The sequence below is a fragment of the Sciurus carolinensis genome, chromosome 14 (assembly GCF_902686445.1).
Source record: "Sciurus carolinensis chromosome 14, mSciCar1.2, whole genome shotgun sequence".
In the NCBI taxonomy this organism is placed as follows: Eukaryota; Metazoa; Chordata; class Mammalia; order Rodentia; family Sciuridae; genus Sciurus; species Sciurus carolinensis.
The window spans coordinates 4,816,177-4,838,191 of record NC_062226.1 but is presented as its reverse complement, the minus strand read 5'-3'; the positions used below and the strand labels follow the sequence as shown (position 1 = coordinate 4,838,191).

At 56.9% G+C, this 22,015-nt stretch overlaps 1 protein-coding gene and 2 non-coding genes across 12 annotated transcripts in view; all 3 read left to right on the top strand.

The window, feature by feature from the left end:
- Prrc2b (proline rich coiled-coil 2B) overlaps positions 1–22,009 on the top strand; it is a 78,388-nt gene extending 56,379 nt beyond the window's left edge. For 5 of the 10 annotated variants that reach the window (XM_047524361.1, XM_047524360.1, XM_047524356.1 and 2 more), the window contains exons 16-32: positions 452–2,509; positions 3,667–3,869; positions 4,375–4,520; positions 4,979–5,120; positions 6,434–6,516; positions 6,959–7,150; positions 7,279–7,476; positions 7,894–7,980; positions 8,942–9,046; positions 9,143–9,335; positions 9,981–10,078; positions 10,867–10,994; positions 11,429–11,669; positions 13,769–13,924; positions 14,607–14,698; positions 16,546–16,627; positions 17,768–22,009. In XM_047524361.1, the coding sequence (XP_047380317.1) occupies positions 452–2,509; positions 3,667–3,869; positions 4,375–4,520; positions 4,979–5,120; positions 6,434–6,516; positions 6,959–7,150; positions 7,279–7,476; positions 7,894–7,980; positions 8,942–9,046; positions 9,143–9,335; positions 9,981–10,078; positions 10,867–10,994; positions 11,429–11,669; positions 13,769–13,924; positions 14,607–14,698; positions 16,546–16,627; positions 17,768–17,902 (4,339 nt within the window). In that variant the 3' untranslated portion in view covers positions 17,903–22,009. The remainder of the gene's footprint in view (positions 1–451; positions 2,510–3,666; positions 3,870–4,374; positions 4,521–4,978; positions 5,121–6,433; positions 6,517–6,958; positions 7,151–7,278; positions 7,477–7,893; positions 7,981–8,941; positions 9,047–9,142; positions 9,336–9,980; positions 10,079–10,866; positions 10,995–11,428; positions 11,670–13,768; positions 13,925–14,606; positions 14,699–16,545; positions 16,628–17,767) is intronic. The other 5 variants (XM_047524357.1, XM_047524362.1, XM_047524364.1 and 2 more) reach the window with 5 other exon arrangements.
- LOC124965045 (small nucleolar RNA SNORD62) lies at positions 9,626–9,711 on the top strand. Its single transcript, XR_007105059.1, has one exon. It is a non-coding gene; the product is annotated as a small nucleolar RNA SNORD62 (small nucleolar RNA).
- On the top strand, positions 13,201–13,269 carry LOC124965046 (small nucleolar RNA SNORD62). Its single transcript, XR_007105060.1, has one exon. It is a non-coding gene; the product is annotated as a small nucleolar RNA SNORD62 (small nucleolar RNA).
- Positions 22,010–22,015: the final 6 nt, after the last annotated feature.

Sequence of the window (22,015 nt, the reverse complement as noted above, 5' to 3'; positions counted from 1 at the left end):
GTGTGAGCGGCTTTTACTGACGGGGCTGAAGGCTCAGCAGGAGCCCCAGGAGGCCAGTCTTGGGTGTGGAGCAAGGGTGGGCCTCACAGGCAGGCAGGTGGAGAGCAGGGATCTGAGTTGCTCCTTTGCGAGTAAACAGGGCTGGCCCTACTGCCCCGGGGCCCAGGCTCTGGCCGACTCCCAGGCTCCAGCTTGCTCCAGGGGACCTCCAGCTTTTCTGTCTCTGGGTGGCAAGCTGAGCCTGCCCAGTGGCATCTGCCTTTTCTGCGCTCATGGACTTCAGGGGCCATGGAGAAGGCCAAGTGTTTAAATATAGAGCAAATGTTTGCTGTGTTTTCTTTATTTTTTAAAGCTCCCCCACCCCCCTTTCTAAAACTGATCTCTGTGCTCAGCATGGAAGCCAGGAACCCAGCTCCAATCACGTTGACTGATTTCTCTGGTTCCTTTTCAGGAATGAAAGCTCTTACTCTGCTTCCCCCGGAAGGTCAGGGGGCGTAAGTGCCCAGCGCCATCTCTTTGAGGAGAGAGGGGAGGAGTACTTGAGTGCTTTTGACAAGAAGGCCCAAGCAGACTTTGACAGCTGTATCTCTTCTCAAAGAATAGGCCAGGAGCTTTTATTTCCACCCCAAGAAAATGTTCAGGAGGTGGGCACTCCTGGGGGCCATGTCCAAAACCTCAGGCGTCCCCCGCTGGAGCCTGACTTTGTCCCAGTTGAGAAAAAGCCAGAGTATTGCAGCTGGGACATTGGCCACCAGCCAAAGGCCGCCGACACAGCCAAGGGTGTTGAGCAGGAGGTGCCCCGGGAGGAGCCGTCCTTCCATGCCACCTCCTGGGAGAAGGAAGGGGGCCCTGACAAACAGCCAGACGCGGAGCCCGCGTGGACACCGGAGCCCCGGAGCGCCTGCAGCCAGCACCAGGAGCAGCCGGGCAGGACCCGGAGGTCTGGGCCCATCAAGAAGCCGGTCCTCAAAGCCCTGAAGGTGGAGGAGAAGGAGAAGGAGCTAGAGAAGGTTAAGCGGGGGCTTGGGGAAGAGAATGCACGGCTGGCCACAGAGAAGGCTGAGCAGGACGAGGACGAGGAGAACGACCCTGCTCTGGCCAATGCCCCCCCTTCCACTCTGGAGGACAAAGCTTCCACCCGCGCTGGGTCTGGCCATGAGGCCAGCAAATGGGATGCAGATGAAGACAAGAAGCCTGACAAGGCCTGGGAGACCAGACCGTCCCGAGAGACCAGCGACATTCCGCCAACCAAGAGAAACAACTGGATCTTCATCGACGAGGAGCAAGCCTTTGGGGGCCGGGGCCAGGCCCGCAGCCGGGGCCGAGGTTTCAGAGAGTTCACTTTTCGAGGTCGGCCAGCCGGTGGAAATGGGAGCAGCCTGTGTGGCGGGGGCATCCTGGGGGCCCGCGGCATCTACAGCAGCAGCCAGAGGGGTGGCCGCGGCCGGGGCCTGCGTGAGCTTCCCCAGCCAGAGGACGGCCCCAGAGCCAAGCCACGACGGCGCATCGCCAGTGAGACCCACAGCGAGGGCTCCGAGTACGAAGAGCTGCCCAAGCGGCGCCGGCAGAGAGGCTCGGAGGGCGGTGCAGAGGGCTCGCTCCTGGAGCGGGAGGAGGGCGCCTTGAAGACGGACTCCTGGCGCTCCAACAAGGTGTACTCCGAGGACCAGAGCGGCCCGGAGGCCAGGAGCCGGGGCCCGCGGGCCTGCGGGCGTGCACTCCCGCCCCGGCTGAGCAGCTGCGGCTCCGGGCGCAGGGCCTTTGCCCCCAAGGAGCCCATGCCCTGGCAGAGCAGGAGCCCGGGCGGCTCTTGGCAGGAGTACAGCACCACCGACGCTTGCGGGACCCGGCGCGCCACGGACAGAGACTATGTCCCCGACTCTTACAGACATGCGGACTCGTTTGGCAGTAGGGCCTTTGAGGACAGCCGCTTGGAGGACAAGAGGTCCTTCTTCCAAGATGACCATGTGACAGATTCTGAGAATGCTGAGAACCGGCCCTTCCGAAGGAGGCGCCCCCCACGCCAAGATAAGCCCCCGCGCTTCCGGCGCCTCCGGCAGGAGCGAGAATCCTTGGTCCTGTGGGGCCCGGAGGAGGAGGCCCCCCTGCTGGCAGGCCAGTGGCCGGGCCGGCCCAAACTCTGCCCTGGGGACAAGGGTGGCACAGGGGCCCGCAGGTCCCCAGAGCCATCCTGCCACAATTCCTCTGACCACGCCAACGAGGAGTGGGAGACAGCCTCTGAGAGCAGCGACTTCAGCGAGCGCAGGGAGAGGCGCGGGGGCCCTGGGGAGCCCGACCCACAGGGGGACAGCGGCTTTTCGGGGGCCGGTCTGGGTGAGAAGAAGGAGCTGGCCAAGAGGAGCTTCTCCAGTCAGAGGCCCCTGGCGGACAGACAGAGCCGCAAGCTGGAGCCGGGAGGGTTTGGGGAGAAGCCCGTTAGGCCAGGTGGTGGTGAGACGTCCCCCCGCTATGAGAGCCAGCAGAGTGGGACGCCCTTGAAAGCCAAAAGGTAACCGAGAGCACCACCCCAGGCCCTGTTGTCCTGCACAGCAGCACCGGGTCCATGCATGCATGCCCGCTGGGCCGGGCGCTGCCCGCCGCTGTGTGTGAACGTCTCCATCACTTGCTCGTGCATCGCTTGTCTGCTTCTTGTTGTGTGTCGCTGTTGTGGCTTGACCGTCCAAACCCGAAGTGCGCCCCGCCCCTACTTACAGTGGCCCTGTGGCTGCGGCCTGGCCCCTGTCCAGGGTTCAGCCTCTGAATGGTCCTTGGAGCCCTGCAGTGCAGCAAGGGCATGCCTGTGTGTGGCACCTGGGGGCACCGGCCAGTTCACTTGATTCCTCTGCTCCTGAGACGGCTGGGCAGTGTCCTGGAGGGCCTCACTAGCCTTCTGGCTGCAGGGAGGTGGCTCTCCCCCAGCAACCCTGCTTCTCCACCACTGCCATGGTGTGGTCAGAGTTGCCAGGAGCAGCTGGGAGCAGCTGCCTGCAGCCCGAGTAACATCTCTTCTCTGGAACTGGAGGCTTCTTAGGTAGACCTTCTGTGCTTGGTGTCACTCGTGGCCCGCAGGCTCCTGTCTGGGGAAAGGGTGATTTTGCTGACTGCCTGCTCCATGCCTCAGAGGGGATGTGTAGGGGTGCTAAGGCACCTCAGCACACTGACGCTGACTGCCCGCCTTGGAAGTTCAGAGCACAGAAACCTGGGGTGTTTCTACCCCAAAAGGAGCCGCCTCAGCGGAGTGCTAGTTCTTTCAGGCATCAGTCTAACCTGACTCTCTGGGGCCCAGAAGCCCAGGCTTGGCTCTGCCCTAAGCCTTGTGGCAGGCAAGGCCAGGACCTCTGGCTGCTGGCTCAGAACAGAAAGGTCGGCAGCCCTGTCCGCAGCGCACCCCACCTTCCTTCTCTCCCTCTGCGTGTGCTGAGTGCAGCAGGCCGAGGGGGGGTGTGGAGATAGCTCTCCCTGCCAGGGCTCTGCCCGAGCAGTGCGAGCTGGGGCAGCTTCCTGGTGTACGTTGGTCCACAGGGCTACTGCCCACGTGGCCTGGAGGAGGAACCACCCTAGGTCAGGCTGCGCGCGTGTGCAGGCCGGTGCATTTGTTGGTTTTTTTCTTTATTTTGTCCTCGTCATTGGGCATCTCTGAGTTCACAGACGTGTTTTCCTTTATAGGTCCCCAGATGATGCCCTGCCTGGAGGCCTTGGCTGCAGCAGTGGGAGTGGCCACTCGCCCTATGCCCTGGAGCGGGCCACACACACCAACTCTGATGGTCCAGAAGCCACCAGTAAGAAGGCAGAGAAGGAGGCCATGCTGGCCATTCAGAGGGCTGGGGAGCAGGAGGAGACCCGGAAGCAATTTGACCTGAGCTACGGAAGTGAGTCTGGGCCCCTCCCATCCTTCTGGCAGAGCCCCCGAGGATCCCGGGCCCCAGCAGTCTTTGGGTGGGCACGCACACCCTCCCAGCGACTGTCAGCTTCTGAGAACTGCCTTGAACAGGCACCGGGCTGTTCTTGGCTGCGGTGGTGAGAACAGCTGACTGCCACCTCGCCTGTGCTCCGTCTCACTGGGGAGCCTGATGCCCGGAGGTTCAGGGAGGTGTCCCGGGCCACCATCTGGTAGGAGCAGAGCTGGGTTTAAGAGGCCCATCCCCAGGGATGGTGTTCCTTGCTCTAGTGCTGCTCAAGCTGCCCTGGCTGAGGCTGCAGCCTCAGGTCAGGTGGGAAGCGTAGCCGTGTCCAGGTCCCCGTAGCCCTGGTGGATGCTGGAGCTCCTTGGCAGTGTCCAGCCAACTGCCCAGCTTCTGAGTCCAGCCTGTGCTCAGATGTCAGGTGCCAGTTGAGCTGGGCGATTTGTGGAAACTGCCCCTTTTCTGGGTTCAGGTGCCATCACCGAGAGCTGTGCGACTGGCCCTGGGGAGGAGAGCGAAGTGGGCTCCGTGGTGGGCGAGGGCTTCATTGAAGTGCTGACTAAGAAGCAGCGCCGGCTCCTGGAGGAGGAGAGGAGAAAGAAGGAGCAGGCCGCACAGGTGAGCGGCTGCAGGCCAGGAGCGGGCTGGGGGAGCCCAGGGGGGAAGAGGGGGACGTACCTGGTAGGCTTGCGTTGCCCCAGCACCTGCGTGCAGCCCCATGGGGGCAGGCGAGGAGAACTCTGGGTCACAAAGAGGCTCAGAAAGCTTATGGGGCTGGACTGGGGTCACACCTGTCAGCCCTCAGGACGTCCTCCTCCACAGGGCCCCCGCCCGGGTGGGTGAGTCATCTCCCTTCAGGTCACAAGGCCCGGAGCCCTGTGCTGCACCCGGCGGCTGGACCCTCTCACTCCACGTTCACAGACCATCACCTGGCCCTGGTGGTGTGGCGGGCCTGCCAGCATGTTCAGCGGTCCACATCTCGGGCATCTCGAGCAGTCTCAGTGGTTTGATTGGCACTGGGATCCTCTGCCTGGGAGAGCTTGTCATTTAGACTCTTCACTCTCTTTTCCCCTTAGGTGCCAGTCAAAGGTCGAGGCCTTTCCTCCCGTATTCCCCCTCGATTTGCTAAAAAGCAGAACAACTTGTGCCTGGAGCAAGGTGATGTGGCCGTGCCTGGCAGCAGCCTGGGCACTGAGATCTGGGAGAGCAGCAGCCAAGGTGAGAAGGGGGCCTGGCCTCACAGCCCGTCTCTTCCTGCGGAGTCTTGCCTTTGAGCTGAGTGTAGGTGGGACCTCCCCAGGCTTAGCACTGCTTGCTGCTGCAGCCCCCAGAAGGGTCAGACTTTCCTTGCCAGAGGCGTCCTGGAGGGGCAGAGTGTTCCGCATCCCAGCAGCCTGGAGATACCCCACAAGCCAATCTCAGGGAGTGGAGTTGACTTCTTTGTCATGTCTATTCTTTTTTCTTCCCTGTGGAAGAGCAACAAGTGACCACAGGGAGAAAAGCGAGTGAGCCCTCTCCAACAGAAAGATAACCTGAGAGCACCTCCTAGCACTCTGGTGGAAAGGCAGCCTTGAGACCACAAAATGTGTCTCCCTAAAATGTCTGTATTTCTAGTAGCTTTTCACTCTTTTTTTTTGGTACAGCCCTTTTATTTTTGATTTTGAAGACAGGGTCTTGCTAAGTCGTGATCCTCCTGCCTTAACCTTGCTAGTCACTGGCGTTGCAGGCATCCAGCTTATTTTTAGGCAAAGGCTTGCAGAGAGAAGTGATGGACCACAGGCCTCATGACCAATACCCAACACACTGGGTTCTGGGCTTTGATTCTGTCATTGTCACTTCACAACCTGTCCTTAAGTTCCAGGTAAAATCTTGATGCCAACTCACTGAAGAATAACATTAGTTGATGTTCAGTTTTGACTGAAAACAAGAACTCTCTCTTACCAAGCATTTTTTAATGTTAAGCTTAGTAACACGGATGAATGATAGTTACCACAATATTCATGTCCAAAAATACCCACTGACCAGATTGCCTGGGCAGCCTTCCCTGGGCCAAAGAGCTGCTTCCTCCCATGGGAAGGTCTCTTCCTCCAGGATTCCACCACGTCTCATCAGCTGGTTGAACCAGGGGTCCATGGCATTTGTTGGATCCTCAGAAGGGCCTGTTAGCCAATACAATCTGATTAGTATGTGTTTGGATCTTCTAAAGATTTTATAGACATTGCCAACTTTTAGAAACAAATGGTTGTCTTAAGAGAAAGAACATGCCAACATAGACGTTGTGATGAAGAATCCAAACAGGTGTGAGTTTTTGAGAAAGCATACAAAGAAACCCTGAGAAACTCACTTGCTGGACCAGTGGGTGCTGGGAGGCTGCTGTGCAGCTGCCTCTGTGTGTCAGACTAGGCGCTAGGGTGGGGTGGGCGTGGGGAGGCAGTTCGGGGGACTGGATTCTGTGAACTCTGATTTCAGAGTCTTCCAGATTGTTTGTCCCTCTCTGATGCCTTGACTTTGTGTCCCTCTCCCTGTGGCAGCCCTCCCTGTGCAGGCCGCAGCCGGTGACTCCTGGAGGAAAGCCGTCTCTGCCTTCGGCAGCACTGAGCCCAGCTCCACTGAGGTGCGTGTGCCCTGGGCCCGAGCTCCGCCCTGTCCTGCACTGCACAGCTCCTGGCTTCTCACCCTCTTCAGCTTGGTCTCTGGTCTGTGTATGCCTGCAAGAGCAGAAAGAGAAGGGATAACCACCCACACCCTCCCGGTAGAGCCAGATCGAGGGCCTCCTCTGAGCTGGTCTGGGTGGTCACCAGTCTGGTTTGACTGAAATGACCTTGGCATTCTTATCAAGGGCCATGCATCATCTGGTGGTCATGAGCTCAAGCAGGGCTGGTGCGTTCATGTGGCCACGTGTTTCATGGGGCACTGGCGCAGGTCAGGGCTGAGATCTGGACAGGACTCGAGGGCAGGTGGTTGGGGAGGTGTGTCAGTGCCACATGCAAGCTCCCCTCAGGATGCTCATGTGTTGGAGTTTGGGGACAGGTCTAACCCTTTTGTGCTCTGCACAGCAGGGTTTTAAGAGCAGCCAGGGAGACAGTGGTGTTGACCTGAGTGCTGAGTCTCGGGAGTCGTCCGCAACCTCCTCGCAGCGCAGCTCCCCATATGGAACTCTGAAGCCAGAGGACATGAGTGGACCTGGCCTGGCAGAACCCAAGGCCGACAGCCACAAGGAGCAGGCTCAGAAGCAGTCTGAGCAAAAGGTAACCTGGAAGTCCCCTTCATGGTGGCCAGGTCCTGGGCGGAAGAGGCCGTTGTCATGTCTTCCCTGATGCCCAGGAGTGGGGAAGCTAGAGATTATGTGTCTCGGCTTCTCTACTCTCCCATCAAGGACTCAGAACAAGGCTCAGGACAAAGCAAGGAGCACAGACCAGGACCCATCGGCAATGAACGTTCACTGAAAAACAGAAAGGGCTCGGAGGGGGCGGAGCGCCTGCAAGGGGCCGTCGTCCCGCCTGTTAACGGGGTAGAGATTCACGTGGACTCCGTGCTGCCTGTGCCGCCCATCGAATTTGGAGTCAATCCAAAAGTGAGACTTGATTTGATGTTTTTCTTCTTCTTCTTCTTCTTCTTCTTCTTCTTCTTCTTCTTCTTCTTCTTCTTCTTCTTCTTCGTACTTGGAAAGTGGGGACTTGGGGCTATTCCCTAGGAAGCAAGAGGATGGGAGTGGAACAGCACTGTTCTTGGAAGAGTGTTGGTATGGAGTCAGGGAGGAGGCCATACAGATGGCTTTACTGACACCAGCCAGGCTTCCAGGTTAGCCCGTGGGCAGGAGAGGAGTCGGGCAGCTTCCTTTCTCGTGTGTGGTCATATTGTTCATGTATGACTCTGGCGAATGCTGCATATTGGGTGTTTTGAGTCACCAAAACTGGATTGCATTTACGAGTGCCTCTGCAGCAGGGCTAGCCAGGAGGAGTTCAGTAGCCAGGTGCCATTTTTTTTCCAGGACTCTGATTTCAGCTTACCGCCTGGTTCTGCCTCTAGTCCTGCAGGGAATGCAGTGGTCAAACTTCAGGATGCCTTGGCTAGCAACGTAAGTCTGTGCTTCTCTTCCAGCCCCAGTGTTGACCCACTGTGCGGGCCCTGAGTACATGCTCACTTGGGCTGGAGTCCACTCTGTCTACTGTGCCTCTAATTGCTCCAGTAAAAGCAGTGTCATTCTTAAGGTCCAGGTTATCTGACTTTCTTTAGATCCATCTTCTGTGTGCCAGATGTAGCCAAAACTGGTGCAGACTGTCATTTAGTGGCCAGCGGGGGAATGGAGGTAAAGCAAGAGCATCCTCCTGGACACCTGTCCTCCCCGCCAGAGGGTCCCCGAGTCTGTGTGTTTGGTGTGGTAGACCTTCTGCTTCTCCAGCGGCACTCAGGAGCAGGGAGGTGTGACTCTGTGGGCTGCTTGGCATTGGCTGTGTGCTGACATCTCTGTCCACTCTGCCCTCCCTGCTGGCTGGGAGGGTGTTCAGACATCTGCTGACTGAGGATTGTTCGGGCGGCATTCCCCAGGTTTCAAGGAAGATTAGTGCTGCAGAATGTTGATGGACATTGATGAGAGAAGGTTCTGTGGTTATGTGTGTTTGAAACTGCTAACCAAATTTTCATACTTTGAGATTTTTCACAGTGGCTATGATATGGGACACTGGGCTCTGCAGGAGGGTCTAGCCTGTATTAACAGGGACCTGCTTCTTCCTGAGGGGATCTGTGATAAGCACAGCCTTTCCCTGTCCTGACAGGCATCTCTAGTCCAGGTGGCAGATGCCTACTGGTAGCAAGTCCACATTTTTTTGTGTTGCTGGGGCACAGCTGTCCTGTGTCAAGGCCTCCCATGGAATGTGGGTGTGGAGGGGACTCTCCACAGATTACTTTTGAGGAAATGGCTGTGTGGGGGAGATAAGCCATGGTCTTAGCTACATGCAGCTAAACCTGAAGACATGTTGCCCAGCCACCTTGCTTCCTCAGCTCCTGGGTCCAATGGTTTCCTTTCTTCCCATCTCCAGGCAGGGTTGACACAGAGTATTCCCATCCTCCGGCGGGATCATCATATCCAGAGGGCCATTGGCCTCTCCCCAATGTCCTTCCCCACCGCTGATCTCACACTGAAGGTAACATCATCCCTGAGCTGGGTGGAGGGAGGAGCCCCCTGCATCCTGTGGCTTAGATTGCTATTGTCCTCCCCTTCTCTCCCCTTGCTTTCAAAGATGGAGTCTGCACGGAAGGCTTGGGAAAACTCCCCCAGTTTGCCAGAGCAGAGCTCTCCAGGAGGTGCTGGCTCGGGAATTCAGCCTCCGTCCTCTGTGGGCGCCTCCAGCGGGGTCAGCTACAGCTCCTTTGGTGGAGTCTCCATGCCACCCATGCCTGTGGCCTCTGTAGCCCCTTCTGCTTCGATGCCAGGTATTGCGTCCCCTGAGCCAGGCTAGTTCTGGATGAATAGCCGAGCACATGCCTGCCAGTGCCAGCTGTGCCACCTCCACCGGGGAGTGGCTCGCCTCCCTGAGCCGTGGGCTGGTGATGGTGCTGCAGAGGGTGGCACAGCCCTGAAGCAGGGTGTCCCTGGAGGGGCTCGATACCAGCCGCGCCCTCCCGTGGTGGCAGCTGTTTTTATCTTTACCATCACCATCCTTGTCACTGTGTTGTGGCCCCAGGGGAGCACAGTGGGTATTTTGAGGACCCAGTTGCCAAAGTCTCAGTGATGTAATTCCAATAGATCCTTCTGACCCTCCACTGTGGACTCAATAGCAGGAGGATGAAGAGGACAGTGACTGAGAGACCGGGGCAGCCCTCAGCTGTAGTCAGAGCCCTCCCAAGGGTCTGTGGCAGTTGGTGGGTGATTGATCGTGAAAGGTGGGCCACAGCCCACCGTCCTGCTCCTGGGCCTGATGCTGAGCCCCGTGGCATGTGCTGCAGCACAGAAGGGAGCAGCCTCTGCTAGCTCACACCCTCACTCCCAGAGTCCTCTGGGAAGCTGGATGTGTGCAGTGTCTTCACTTGGCAACAGTGAGACTTGATCATTCTCTCGCCTCTGGATTCTGTTTCCAGGCAACCACCTCCCGCCTCTGTACTTAGACGGTCACGTGTTTGCAAGTCAGCCCCGGCTGGTCCCTCAAACCATACCTCAGCAGCAGAGTTACCAGCAGGTGAGGACAGCAAGGCAGGTGGCTGGACGGGGAGATGCACACCAGCATCGTCACTTCTGCATTCATTTGCTCATTGTCCCGTTTCCTGTGTCCTCACATGGTGCCTAGCACCTGGCACATATGGCACACCCAGAGACGACTTGTTGGATGAGGAGGATGCACGTAAATGCCCCAGCCTGGGCTTGACGTTTCTTCCCACCGTTCTTCCTGAGTCCTAGCTGGGGACTGGCTAAGAGCTGGGCCTGGATCCCCAGCCATGGAAGTGTGAGAAGAGGTAGTTTTAGAACAGGCGAATGTTTGGTTTTGTGCAGGATGGACATATTGTCTGTGCAAGGGAGAGATTTTGGAGTCTTCAGAGGAAAAGCTGATGCTGGGCCTTCCAAACAGCCCAGCTCATGTGCCTGTACCCCAATAGCTCCCCAGAAGGGCTGTAGGTGTTCCCAGTGCAGATTCGGGGCGAGGACAGAGGAGGTGGCTTATCCACAACTCTTTCTTGACTCAAATCCCTAGCTATCTAGTGAAGTGCAATTTTGGTCTTCCCATAACTGAACCACACCACGTGTGTCCTCTTGTCCAGCACGAGGCTGCCTCCAGCGGTCTGGGTAGCTGGGGTTCCTTTCTGCGGCTGTACAAATGCCAGCCAGCACAGGGGTGGAACACGGCTTGCCTTCGCTACCAGCTTTTTGCTGTTGTTGGCTGTACCCCAGGAGCAGGGAAGGCCAGGCAGGGTGTGAGGTGGGGAGCCTCTGTGGAGGGCGTTGTGGTCACCACCTGGCTCCCGTTCACAGGCTGCCGCCGCCCAGCAGATCCCAATCTCCCTTCACACGTCTCTGCAGGCTCAGGCTCAGCTTGGACTGCGGGGCGGGCTTCCCGTCTCCCAGTCTCAGGAGATCTTCAGCTCTTTGCAGCCCTTCAGGTGAGCTCACGTGCAGACTGCTCTCAGCCAGGGCTTCAGACTGTCACACTGCTTTGCTCTGTGGCTGCTCGTGCTTTTCGCTTTGGCCTGGGAGGCAGAGGGGATGCTTTTGATCCCTTCACAGGCCAAGGCTGTGCTCTCCGGCTATGGGCCTTGTGTTCCCTTTCCTTCCCATCCTGCACCCTGCTCCCTCACTAAGCCTGGTGGCCCGTGCTTTTGGTGTCCCTGGCCTGGCACAACCACGATGTCTGTTTGTTTAACCCAGTGATGCTCACAGAGGCCCCTAGACCATTGGCATCAGGCCCACCTGGGCCCGAGTCACTCTGGAGGAGCAGGCTCCGTGCCTCAGTGGGTCCTGGGATCCTGATGCTTAGCCCCATTGGACACCTATGGGTGTGCTCATCCACCTATCCCAGCGTCTTCTGCTTTTGCAGGTCTCAGGTGTACATGCACCCCAGCCTGTCACCACCCAGCACCATGATCCTCTCTGGGGGCACGGCCTTGAAGGCTCCGTACTCAGCATTCCCAGGCATGCAGCCCTTAGAGATGGTGAAACCCCAATCCGGCTCACCCTACCAGCCCCTGAATGGAAACCAGGCCCTGGTCTACGAGGGCCAGCTCGGCCAGGCTGCTGGTCTGGGCGCCTCCCAGATGTTGGACTCCCAGCTGCCACAGGTCAGTTCACTCATTCCTTCTCCCTGGACAGTAGGCCTCCTTCCCTGCCCTCCTACCTGCCTCTGTGCGTGCTGACTTGTGACATCCTCAGCTGCTAGAGCCTGACTCTTCTGAGTGGTCCCATTGCCATTTTATTCTGAGACCCAGCTATCCTGAGATCTCTGTTGCTTTAGAGCTGTGGCCCCCAAATGGAGGCCACTTCCTCTTTCTGTCCCCATGCTCTGGAGATGGGGTAGGAGCCTCTTTACCCCTACCTTCTCCTTGAAGCTCCACCTAGAAGGTGCCCTGCTTGGCGTCCAAATGGGGCTTCCCATTACCAACTGCCCGGTTGGAGCTGAGCCTTCGCCCCACCCTGTGGTCCTGGCTGGCAGCCTCTCCCGTCCACTGCAGCACCTGCTCCTCCACATTCGCCTCCAGATTTGGTCATGACCGTAGCTGTGTGTCTTCCCATGCAGCTGTGGCCGCTGACCTTTGTGCCTCCTTCCCTCCAGGGATGCAGCTGCAGGTCCTTCATCCTTGCTTCCCTGTCACCGGCAGGCCTCTGTGCCCCCCAGCACCCTGCTCTCGAGCTCTCTCCGGTGGCCACCATGCTTCTAGCAGCCACTGCAGACTCACCATTTTTTCCTTGTTGCCTCCTACCCCACTGTTGCCTTGCTTTCTTTGTCACCAAGGAAACAGGACAGGGTCAGCCCATGGCCACATCTCCCTGCCTATATGCCGCTGGACTGCCAAGTCCTGTCCCTGAAAGGGGGCCCACTCTTCCACTCGGGGCCACCCCTGCGAGTCCCCTATGCCTTGGGCCTACTGGAGCTCTGCCACCGAGCTCTGCCCCATCCCTGGCTCTAGTCTAGCCCCGTCACCCCACAGCATCTGACCCGGCGGTCACACGCTCGCTCAGATCACACTGGGCACTTCAGGCCTCAGGAGGTACTCATGGTTTTCCTTCTGCCTCCACACACCCTCTCGCTACCTCTCCTCTGCCCATACCCCTGAGTCTGTAACACTGGGCATGCCCAGGCGCCCACGTTCTGGTTCCATGGCTCTAAGTCCATGTGCTGCTCACTCGCACATTCATTGCTTTAGTGCAGAGCAACTCTGGACTGGAATCTCAAATGCAGTGGCCTAGTCAGCACCTTTGCTCCCGAGTCTTGGGCATGTCCCACCCACCGCGGCTGGACTGTGACCTCCTCCCAGTACTGCTGCTGGTCCAGTCGCCACCATACTTGGTCCTGTCACCCCTCCCATGCCCTGTGATCCAGCAGGTCCTGATGGTCTGCCTTTAGGAAGAATTCCGTTTCCAGCCATTTCTCATCCCCCACCCACGCTCCCCAGGCTCTGCAGGGGCTCTTCTTGTATTGCCACTTGTGCCCTTGAGGCCCCGTCCCGGCATTTGTGCAGCAGCAGGACTGTCCTTCAGCTTCACTGGCAGGCCGCACCACACCGAGGCTGCACCCAAAGCAGTGCAGCGGTCCTCGCGGTCCTCGCCGCTGCGCTGGAAGCAGGGGCTCGGCACCAGGCCGTGGCGCCACGGTCTCAGCGACGTCTTTCCAGTAGTCCTCCTGACCCTCCACTGGAGAGGAAGAGGAGAGTGACTGAGAGACAAAACGTGGGCTGCCCCATGCTCCTGTCCTTCTCAGGCCACCCCTCCACCAGCACTGTTTTCTACCAGCATTGACACACGACAGTAGGTCCCATGTTTTAAGGACGCACTTCATATGCAGCTTTCACCTTTGGGGCGTGTTTGGCCCTTGCTTCCTTAGGACACTTCCTGATGTCCTCACTCATCCTCTTCCCCATCCCTGACACGTGCGTGCACACATGCAGCTTGCACATGCACATAGGTCCTGCTGCCACCTATCTGTGCTCAGCACAGTGGGTCCTGGGGACTGGCAGCCATGTCCAGTGTGCCTCTACACTGCCCTGTCCTGCCCCTGCCGTGTTGAACGGTGCCCTGTGGCTCCCCACACCTTGTGTTGAGTGGAAGGTATGCAGAGCCTTCGCTGGGGAGCAGAGGAGACCAGTGCGTCACTGATAGTACAGTCTGCACGTGGCTTGGCCTCACGTCTGTTTCTTTTCCTAACTGTCCTGTTACCCAACAGCTGACCATGCCACTGCCTCGGTATGGCTCCGGGCAGCAGCCACTGATCCTGCCACAGTCCATCCAGCTGCCACCAGGGCAGAGCCTCTCTGTTGGGGCCCCTCGAAGGATTCCTCCACCTGGGTCCCAGCCACCAGTCTTGAACACCAGCAGAGAGGTAAAGATTACCCCACCCACCTGTGATCCTGGGGAGAGGACTTTGGCTAACCCTTCCTAGCTAGCTGAGGACCACTGTGGTGGAAAGCACTAGAGGTTTGGGTGTAGGCTCTGGCCCTCCCTAGAACACTGTTCTCCTGTGCCTTGAAGTCTTTGAATCCTAAACATCAGGAACTCCTTGGTTTATGTATAAGCCACTAACAAAAATAAGCCTAGGTGTATGTGGTATGAGATTGGCAGAACAGGAAGGAACAGTCACGCCATCAGTGGCCTGGCTAAATGACTAAGGAGCCTTGTGTGAAACCACAGCAGACACAAGTCCCAGAGATTCTGACTGAGTGTGTCCAGGGCCAAGGGCTAGGAGTCGGTGTTGCTCACCAGGTCCCAAGTGGCTGTGCTGTGGATGATAATCCGAGTAAATGCTCCTAGTATGGATGGCTAGTGCCCTCTGACTGTGCACAATTAGCTCTCCTGTCCCTCTTTAAGAAGAACATTGTAATGTTTCTGCTTCTGAGAAGAAGGCTTCTTTAGGTTTGGATTAGAAGGGAGTGGGTGCAGATTCCTCTAGAAGGCACTGCAGGAAATCTCATGGCCCTCACCAGCTCCGCCCAGGGTGGTTCACCAAGGGCCGGGCTGTCTCTGTAGCTATCAAATGATAGCTTGTTGCCTCTTGGTCTCTTTAGTCCTCTCAGATGGAGCTGAAAGGCTTCCACTTTGCCGACAGTAAGCAGAATGTTCCCACAGGAGGCTCCGTACCATCACCACAGGCCTACAGGTAAAGACATGCCCTGGGGGCTGGGGCCTGAGTAGCTGAGGATGCTGTAGACGTGACCCAGCGGCTTAGAGGAGGCTGTGAGCCCGGGGAGAGCAGTGCAAGGGCACTGAGGCCTGGTCCTCCCAGTCCATGGGACACACTTGTTAACTGTGGGGAATGGGGAGTCTGAATTCTAGTCAACAGAACGAGACTCTGGATTGGGAGTTTTTAGAAAACTAGGGAAGGAATGTCCTTCCCAGGGCCTCCCTCAGCTGCACTCACCTCTTCCCCACCATAAGACATTGTATTGTGGGGTCGGGCGGCCCTCCCCTCCACTCCTCAGCATCTGTCTCCACCTCCACTGACTGTCCCACTCCCCTCGATTTGGAGGCTGTACTCTGCTGGATCATGGCCTAGTACCTCTGGCTCATGTCGGGGTGGGAAGGCAGCTCTGGCCTGGCCACACCGTCTTGTACGGCCAACTCTTGTTCCATGAGGGGTCTCCTGGCGCTCCCTTGTGTTTGCAGTGGGACAGACACACAATCTGCAGTGCACTGTTCTAGCACCAGGTCACCTTCCAACACGTGCTCTGCGGGGTCCCACCACCCGGATCCACTCTTGTGGCCATTCTGGCCATTGCTCCTGCTGTGTCAGACTGGGCTTCCTCCATCTCATTGTTCCATACTTTCAACCTCACTTCCAAAGAAATTTCATGAATTTTTTCCTCATTCATCTTTATTTCTGTTCTTCCCACTGTCTTGGCTTCGTGTTTGTGTGTCGGTGTGTCTTGTTTTCCTACCATCACCTGTCACGTAGGCCAACACAGCAGAATGCAGGGATAGTAGCATAGAACAGCACACGTGACCTGGAGGAGAAGAGGGGAGCCTCGGCATGCACGCAGGCCAGGCCCTGCTGCCACAGGCACGTGAGCAGCCTCTGGCTGCAGAGCTGTCCCCAGGGAGCAAAGCAGAGTGGAGGTTGGTGCGACAGGCTGCCTGTGCGCACAGTGGCAGGAAGGGCAGCACCTCAGCCGGGAGGGTGCGGTGGGCCCTCTGCTCCACTGACAGTGCAGCGGTCTAAGTAAAGTAGAGGTGATGCAGAGTATAGGAGGGGGCTAGGGGCATGGCTCAGTCCCAGCACCGTGCATGTGTTCTGCGTAAACACCACACCACTGCACTGAGGGACTTCCCCTCTGCAGTTTTGGTATTTGCAGGGGTCATCGAGGGTTGGGGAATTATTATAATTTTATAGAGCCATGTTGCCCCAAGTCTTCTGGAAATGGGGCTGCTGAGACATACCTGCAGAAAGGGGGCTCGAGGCAGGCAACAGACTGTGTGGTGGTGTCCGGGACACAGGGCTTCGGCAGCCCCACCTCATCCTGTTGGCTCTGCAGTGCACCTGTTGAGCTCTTTGACCACAGACCCTCATTAACATCCCTGGGTGGTCAGTGGAACACTGCACATTTCTGTGCCTCCCATCCCCAGCTAAAAGAGGACTAGAAAAACCTCAGCACAATCCTGGTTGAATTGGGTTTGTAGACCTTTTGTTCAGGACACTGCACACGTTGGCCCAGACCCTCCATACTCTGCAAGAGGGCCAGTGTCTGTCTGTCTGCAGCAGCTTGGGCCCCACCTCCCCTCTCCTGGGGGTGTCTCCTGAAGTGCCAGGGTGGGCATGAGGACCACCCTCCCCCTGTCTGCATTCTTGGCCGTCTCCAGTCTGGCTTTCCATCTGAGAGGTCTTCAGCTGCCCAAGTGAGTGCCTCTGGACAGAGGGCCCCTGTCGCTCGTGCCTGCTCCGTGTGCGAGGCTTTGACTCGTTCTGTGGTGACACGTGTGTATTCTCACCCCTGCCTTTGGTTTTTTCAGGCCTAGCTCTGCTAGCCCCAGTGGGAAGCCCTCTGGATCAGCAGTTAACATGGGCTCTGTGCAGGGACACTACGTTCAACAGGTAGAAGATGGCTTTCCAGACCCTGCAGCTGGATACTTAGGCCCGTCTCCCAGCGCCGGAGGAGAAGGGACTGTCCAGCCCATGAGTGCTCCTTCTATGAGGAGCACATGCCCTGACGGTTAGAGCTGAGCAGCTCGAGTCCCTCTTGGCACAGGCGTTTCTCCTCCTGAGGGCATCTGGGTCCTTCCTTGTCCTGCAGAGAAGGGAGGAGTCCTAGCTCCTCAGAGGAGGCAACACCTGAAGGCGGACTGCCCCTAGCACTTGGGCTTTGATGGCGCTGGGGAGAGCCGGCTAGGTCTGTGGGTCAGCACCAGGAGCTGGGCGTGCACGTGCTAGCTCTAGTAGGGGCGTGTCTTGTCTGTCTCGGCTGGGTGGGCTCAGACAGGTCCGCTCTCCTCTTTATCACGAGGCTTTCTCAGCATCTTCTCCTGCAGGCCCTATTCTTTTCCCTCCTCTACAGTGGTTCAGGGCTCCAGAGCTCGGGACCTCCGTCCTGGGTTTTAACAAGTCAGCATCTCTGGCTGGTGGGAGCTGGAGGGTGATTGCTGTCATTTTCTACCTCCAGCAGGCTCCCCTGGGGTCACTACTTGAATCCTGTGGAATGAGCTTCTAAAACCTTCTCCCAGGGTTCAGACCACTGAGTGGCTGCTGTGGGACACCCTCTCCTGTGCGCAGCTGCAGACTAGTGGAACCCTGAGTGGGAATCTTGGGGTCCCACTGGGGTCCTGGGGAAAAGTTTGATTGAATCATGGTCAAAGATCTGGAAGAACCAAGTCTGCCCTGAGGACTGCTGGGGGCCCCAAAGCCTGTGGGGCACAGGGCACACCATTGAAAAAGTTCTCTCGGTCAGACTTGGGCCAGAATGCTCCAGCCTGAGGTGCCCTCACTGAACTCTCTGCGAAGGACCCTTTGTCTTCTGCCTCTCCCAGTCCCTGCACTCAGTGCCCACAGGGTGGGAGGAAGACAGTCACGTGCCGGATCCTTCCTAGGAGAGTGACTTCGAAGTCTGGCCCTTCAGCAAGGGATGGACAAGCCAGGGGGCTTTTCTTTGTGTCTCAGGAGCAGGAATAGTGGGAGCTGTCTCTAAGCAGATGCTTCTGCAGTGCGGTCACTTTCTTTTTCCCATTCATCTGTCCAAAGGCAAAACAACGAGTGGATGAGAAGCCCAGCCTGGGAGCCGTGAAGCTGCAGGAGGCCCCCTCAGCCACCTCCCAGATGAAGAGAACTGGAGCCATCAAGCCTCGGGCAGTCAAAGTGGAGGAGAGCAAAGCCTGAAGGTGCCTGGCCAGTCTCGCCTCACCCCGGCAGGGACAGTGCCACCACCCAGCCCGGGCCGCCGCCACTCGGAACCTCACCGGACGCTCCGACCGAGCACCTGGCCCGGACCGAGAGCTCTGCTCCGCCCACTCCTCCCGCTCTGCCCACTCCTCCCGCTCCGCCCACTCCTGGAAGCTCATGCCAGCCAGCTCGCACCGTGGACGTGGCACCGACCTGCTTGCTTTGACACAAAAGAGCACCGGCTCCCTCCCTCCCGCCCCTCCTCCCCACGTGACTGTGGAGTGAGTCACCTCTGTGCAGTCAGACCTGCCCGCCCCGTCCCCAGGCAGTGGTTGGCAGCTGGGTCATTCTAGCCAGAGGCTTCTCGTTTTAAAAAGCAGCTAAGGTTTTTACAAAGGGGAAAGGAAAACAAAACGCCAGCTACGTCTGTATAGCTGAACTTTTATACGGTCCTCACTGTCCTCTCTGCCCTTCTGCTGTCCCCAGTGGTCTCCTCTTACCTCTGTCCTGTTTGACGCATCGCTGCGATACCTTAAGAGATGCCTCTTAAGAATGTGCCCCCGTGGGTCAGCCTTTGGGGTCACTGAGGACACCATCGCTGAGTGCTCCAGTGTCAGCTCCCGCCTTGGCGGTGAGGTGAGTGGGGCAGCAGGTAGGTTGGCATCTCCGTTGGGTTCCAGCCCCAGGCCGGGAGTTGATGACGTTCTAGCAGAAGAATTACACGGAATCTCTGTCCTGGGCTCTTATGAAGCCAGTGGACACGACTGCTGGGCACCAGAGGTGAACCTTGGTCATCAGTGTCATTTTCCAAAGCAGCCAGGATGGCCGAGTCAGTGCTCCATGGGTCCTGTCTGCTGTGCTTCCCAGGCCCCACACCCGCCTTGGGCTTTGCATTTCCGCTGACTTCCTTTCCCTGCAACCTTCTACAACCTGCCTCTTCCCTTTCCTCCTCCTCCCAGAGCCTGCTGTGCTCTCTGGATCCCAGTCACTCCACCCGCACACAACTCATCACTAAAGCCACAGGGACAGGAGCACAAAGACCTTGCTCACTGGGGTGATCTGTAAAGGTGTGTGGCCCCTAAGTGAGGTTGTAGGGATTTTTCCTTGCCCTGCGCTTCAGTCCCAGCGCAGACCCACGTTGGGATGAAGGAGCCCTAGCTAAGCAGCAGGTGTCAGTGCCACCCATCTTAGAGCCAGCCAGGCAGGGTCAAGGTGAAGGTGGGCCATGGGGCTGGCCGTGGTTCTAAAGCAGCCGTGGCGGCCTACCCGAAAGGACAGAGTCTTCTATCTGGAGAGCTGCCCCTCACCAAAGACGTGGACCACTGCATGCTGAGCTGCCTCTTCTCCAATCACCCCAGATTCCATCATTCCAAGGAAGTTTACGTAAAAGGGGAAACTTCAGGTTCTCAGATGCTATGCAGGGCCCCTAACCAGCCATCCACCTGCAGGAGCCACCACCTGTCCCAGTGTGCCACCTGGGAGGGGTTGTCATGTGCCTGTGTGGTTTACCCTCGGTGGCCCCGTGGGCCTGGTAGCTGTGGGAGCCCTGGGTACTGAGTTGTCTTCAGCAGAGCGGGGGGAAGCACATGTAGGAACTGAGTGGCTTCTTGTGGCCTCTGCCGTTGTGATTGGGGCTCAGACTTCCCCTGTGATGCAGCACTACAGATCACCCCTGGTGGCTTCCGGGTGGAGTAGTCACCGAAGGACCATCGCTGCTCCATCTCTAGCCCTCGGCGCCACCTCTGCTTGCCTCCACCCCAGACCTTACTGGCTTGGCTTCTTCACCTTTACTCTTCACCTTCTCAAAGGGCTGCCTGCGTGGAGTCTACAGCGCTGGCCTGCCCTTGTCCTTCATCTGCTCTCCTCTTCCCCTGCAAGTCTGGTCTCCCCCACCCACTGCCTCCATTGCCAAGCCGCCCCTTGATGCGTCTGGGCCAGCGGGAGCACACGCAGCCACCTCTGTCTGTCCACCTTATAAACACACCACACCCACTCACCTAATGCCAGTGTGCATTATGTGTCAAAAGGAACAAAAATTTTCTCATTTCGAAATTCAACAGAATAGTCCTGGACGCTGTTAAAATGCAAGATGTCCCTTCAGGTGAACCTGGCACAGAATGACAGTGCTTCCTGTTTGAGGAAAAGTAGGTCACCGGTTCTCAGCCCTCTCACCCCATCTCCCTCCTTCCTGTCTCCCACCCCAAATAAAGACAAGAAACACTAGAATTTATTTATATGTATTGATGTTGTAGGTCTAGGTGAAAAGAAGTAAAAATGTTCCACTGCTCTATTTATATATAATGTCTGAATTACTCTGTGCAGGAAAGGCCAGGAAATTGCATGTGAAGTTTGATGCGTTCGCCACCTCTGTGACCTCAGCTGTGGGCTCTTCCCCCAAGTGCAGATCTTAAATTAGACTCTGGGGGCGGAGGGCAGGCCTCCGGCCTCCTGACATCTCAACCCTTCTGTGGTCTGATTAAACGCAGTTTTTTAGTGCAGACTTTTTAAGGTGCAATATCTTTCTTCCTTTCAAGTGGTTTTAGGGCCAATCTCAAGGTAATAGGACTTAAGAGTCTTATTTTGGTTTCAAACCCCCATTCTCAGATCACAGATACATGCAGAAGCTTCTGCCAGGATGTCCTGGCCTTCAGCGGGAACAGGGGAAGCCCAGACCCACTTTGCTATTGTTGAGGTAGGTAAGGGCCAGTGCAAGATCCTCTCACCTGTCAGTCACCTCCGGAGGCTGGCAGTTTTGCCTGGACCGTTGATGGTACAGCCTGTTACTTGGCAACCAGGGACTTTGTAATAGTAGTATTGGTCCTCTGCTGGCCACTCAGTGGAGTGAGATTCAAGGGTAGGGTGTCTGAAATGCAATGTCCCCCCACTGGGGACTGGTTTCTTTACTGTTGGCTTCCCCTGCATCATTCACATTTGTTTTCAAACTTGGGAGTTCACAGAACACTTCTGGCTCTAGTTCTCTTAAGGGGGAACAAAGGATGACTTCATTACACATTCAGAAAAGGTTGAGTCCAAAGCTCTGGTCATTCCTGCTGCTTCTAGGGGTATTGGGGTGACTTGTTAGATACAGATGTTGCCTCCCGTCTTGGATCTGCCTTCTGCACATCAGTGAGGAAGTCTATGACTGACCACAGAGACCAGGAGGCAAGTGTCTGCTCCAATGCATTGTCCTGCTGGCTCACGGAGGCAGTGCACAGCAACTCTGGCAAACTGGCTGCCCTCTGCCAAGTGACTGCCTTTGCCTCAAATCTTTTTTGTCCCTTCTCACTTCTTGCAGGGCAAACCTGGGTTAGAGGGTCTGTTGGAAATGACCAAGGATACTAGTCTGTGTGTCTGCCTTGCCATGTTCTGTGATGAATGGGAAATGCAGACTTCCAGAAAGCCAGCCCTCTGAATGTGAGATGGACCTAAACAAGCAGGTCATCTGGACAGGAGTGGCTCAGTGTTGGAGACAGACACTGTTACACAGCCATGTTTTCTGCCCGGGCCACCAGCACATCTGGCTAATGACCTAGGTGCTTGAGACCTGCCATTCACCATTTCTCCGCCCATTTGGTAGCCTCCAAGGTGGTAGCAGCATTCTAGGGCCCTGTCTTCAGCATGTCAGGAAGCCTGGAAGCAGAAATTCCTATAAAGGCTCTGGGCAGGTGGCTTTCTTCCACTGTTGAAAGGGGATCCTGTACTCTAAGCTTTTGACCTCATGCCTTGTGTAGTAAAAAGGATTTGGGGGTTTTCTCTTTTGGTTTTGAGAGGGTTGTTTTGATTTTGTTTCCTTTTGCTTTTATTTTGGCCTTTCCTCTCTTTGTCTTTTCATGTAGACCAGATATTTGAAAGGGCAGACGATGGCTAAAGGTGTCTGTGCAACTTGTTTATACGTGATTTGGGGAAACTTTTACCTCGGATGGGAAAAATGGCATCATGGACTCACCCGGCCGTGCTGGACGCTCACCCTCCCTCCCCTCCAGTTGAGTACCTGTTGTTTCTCCTTTCAAATATGTGATTGTACTAGCTCTTTCCATATGAAAGAACTCTCCTTATTTAAATAAAAAAAAAGGAAAAAATAAAGCTGAATATGCTTTCTCAGGTTGTGTG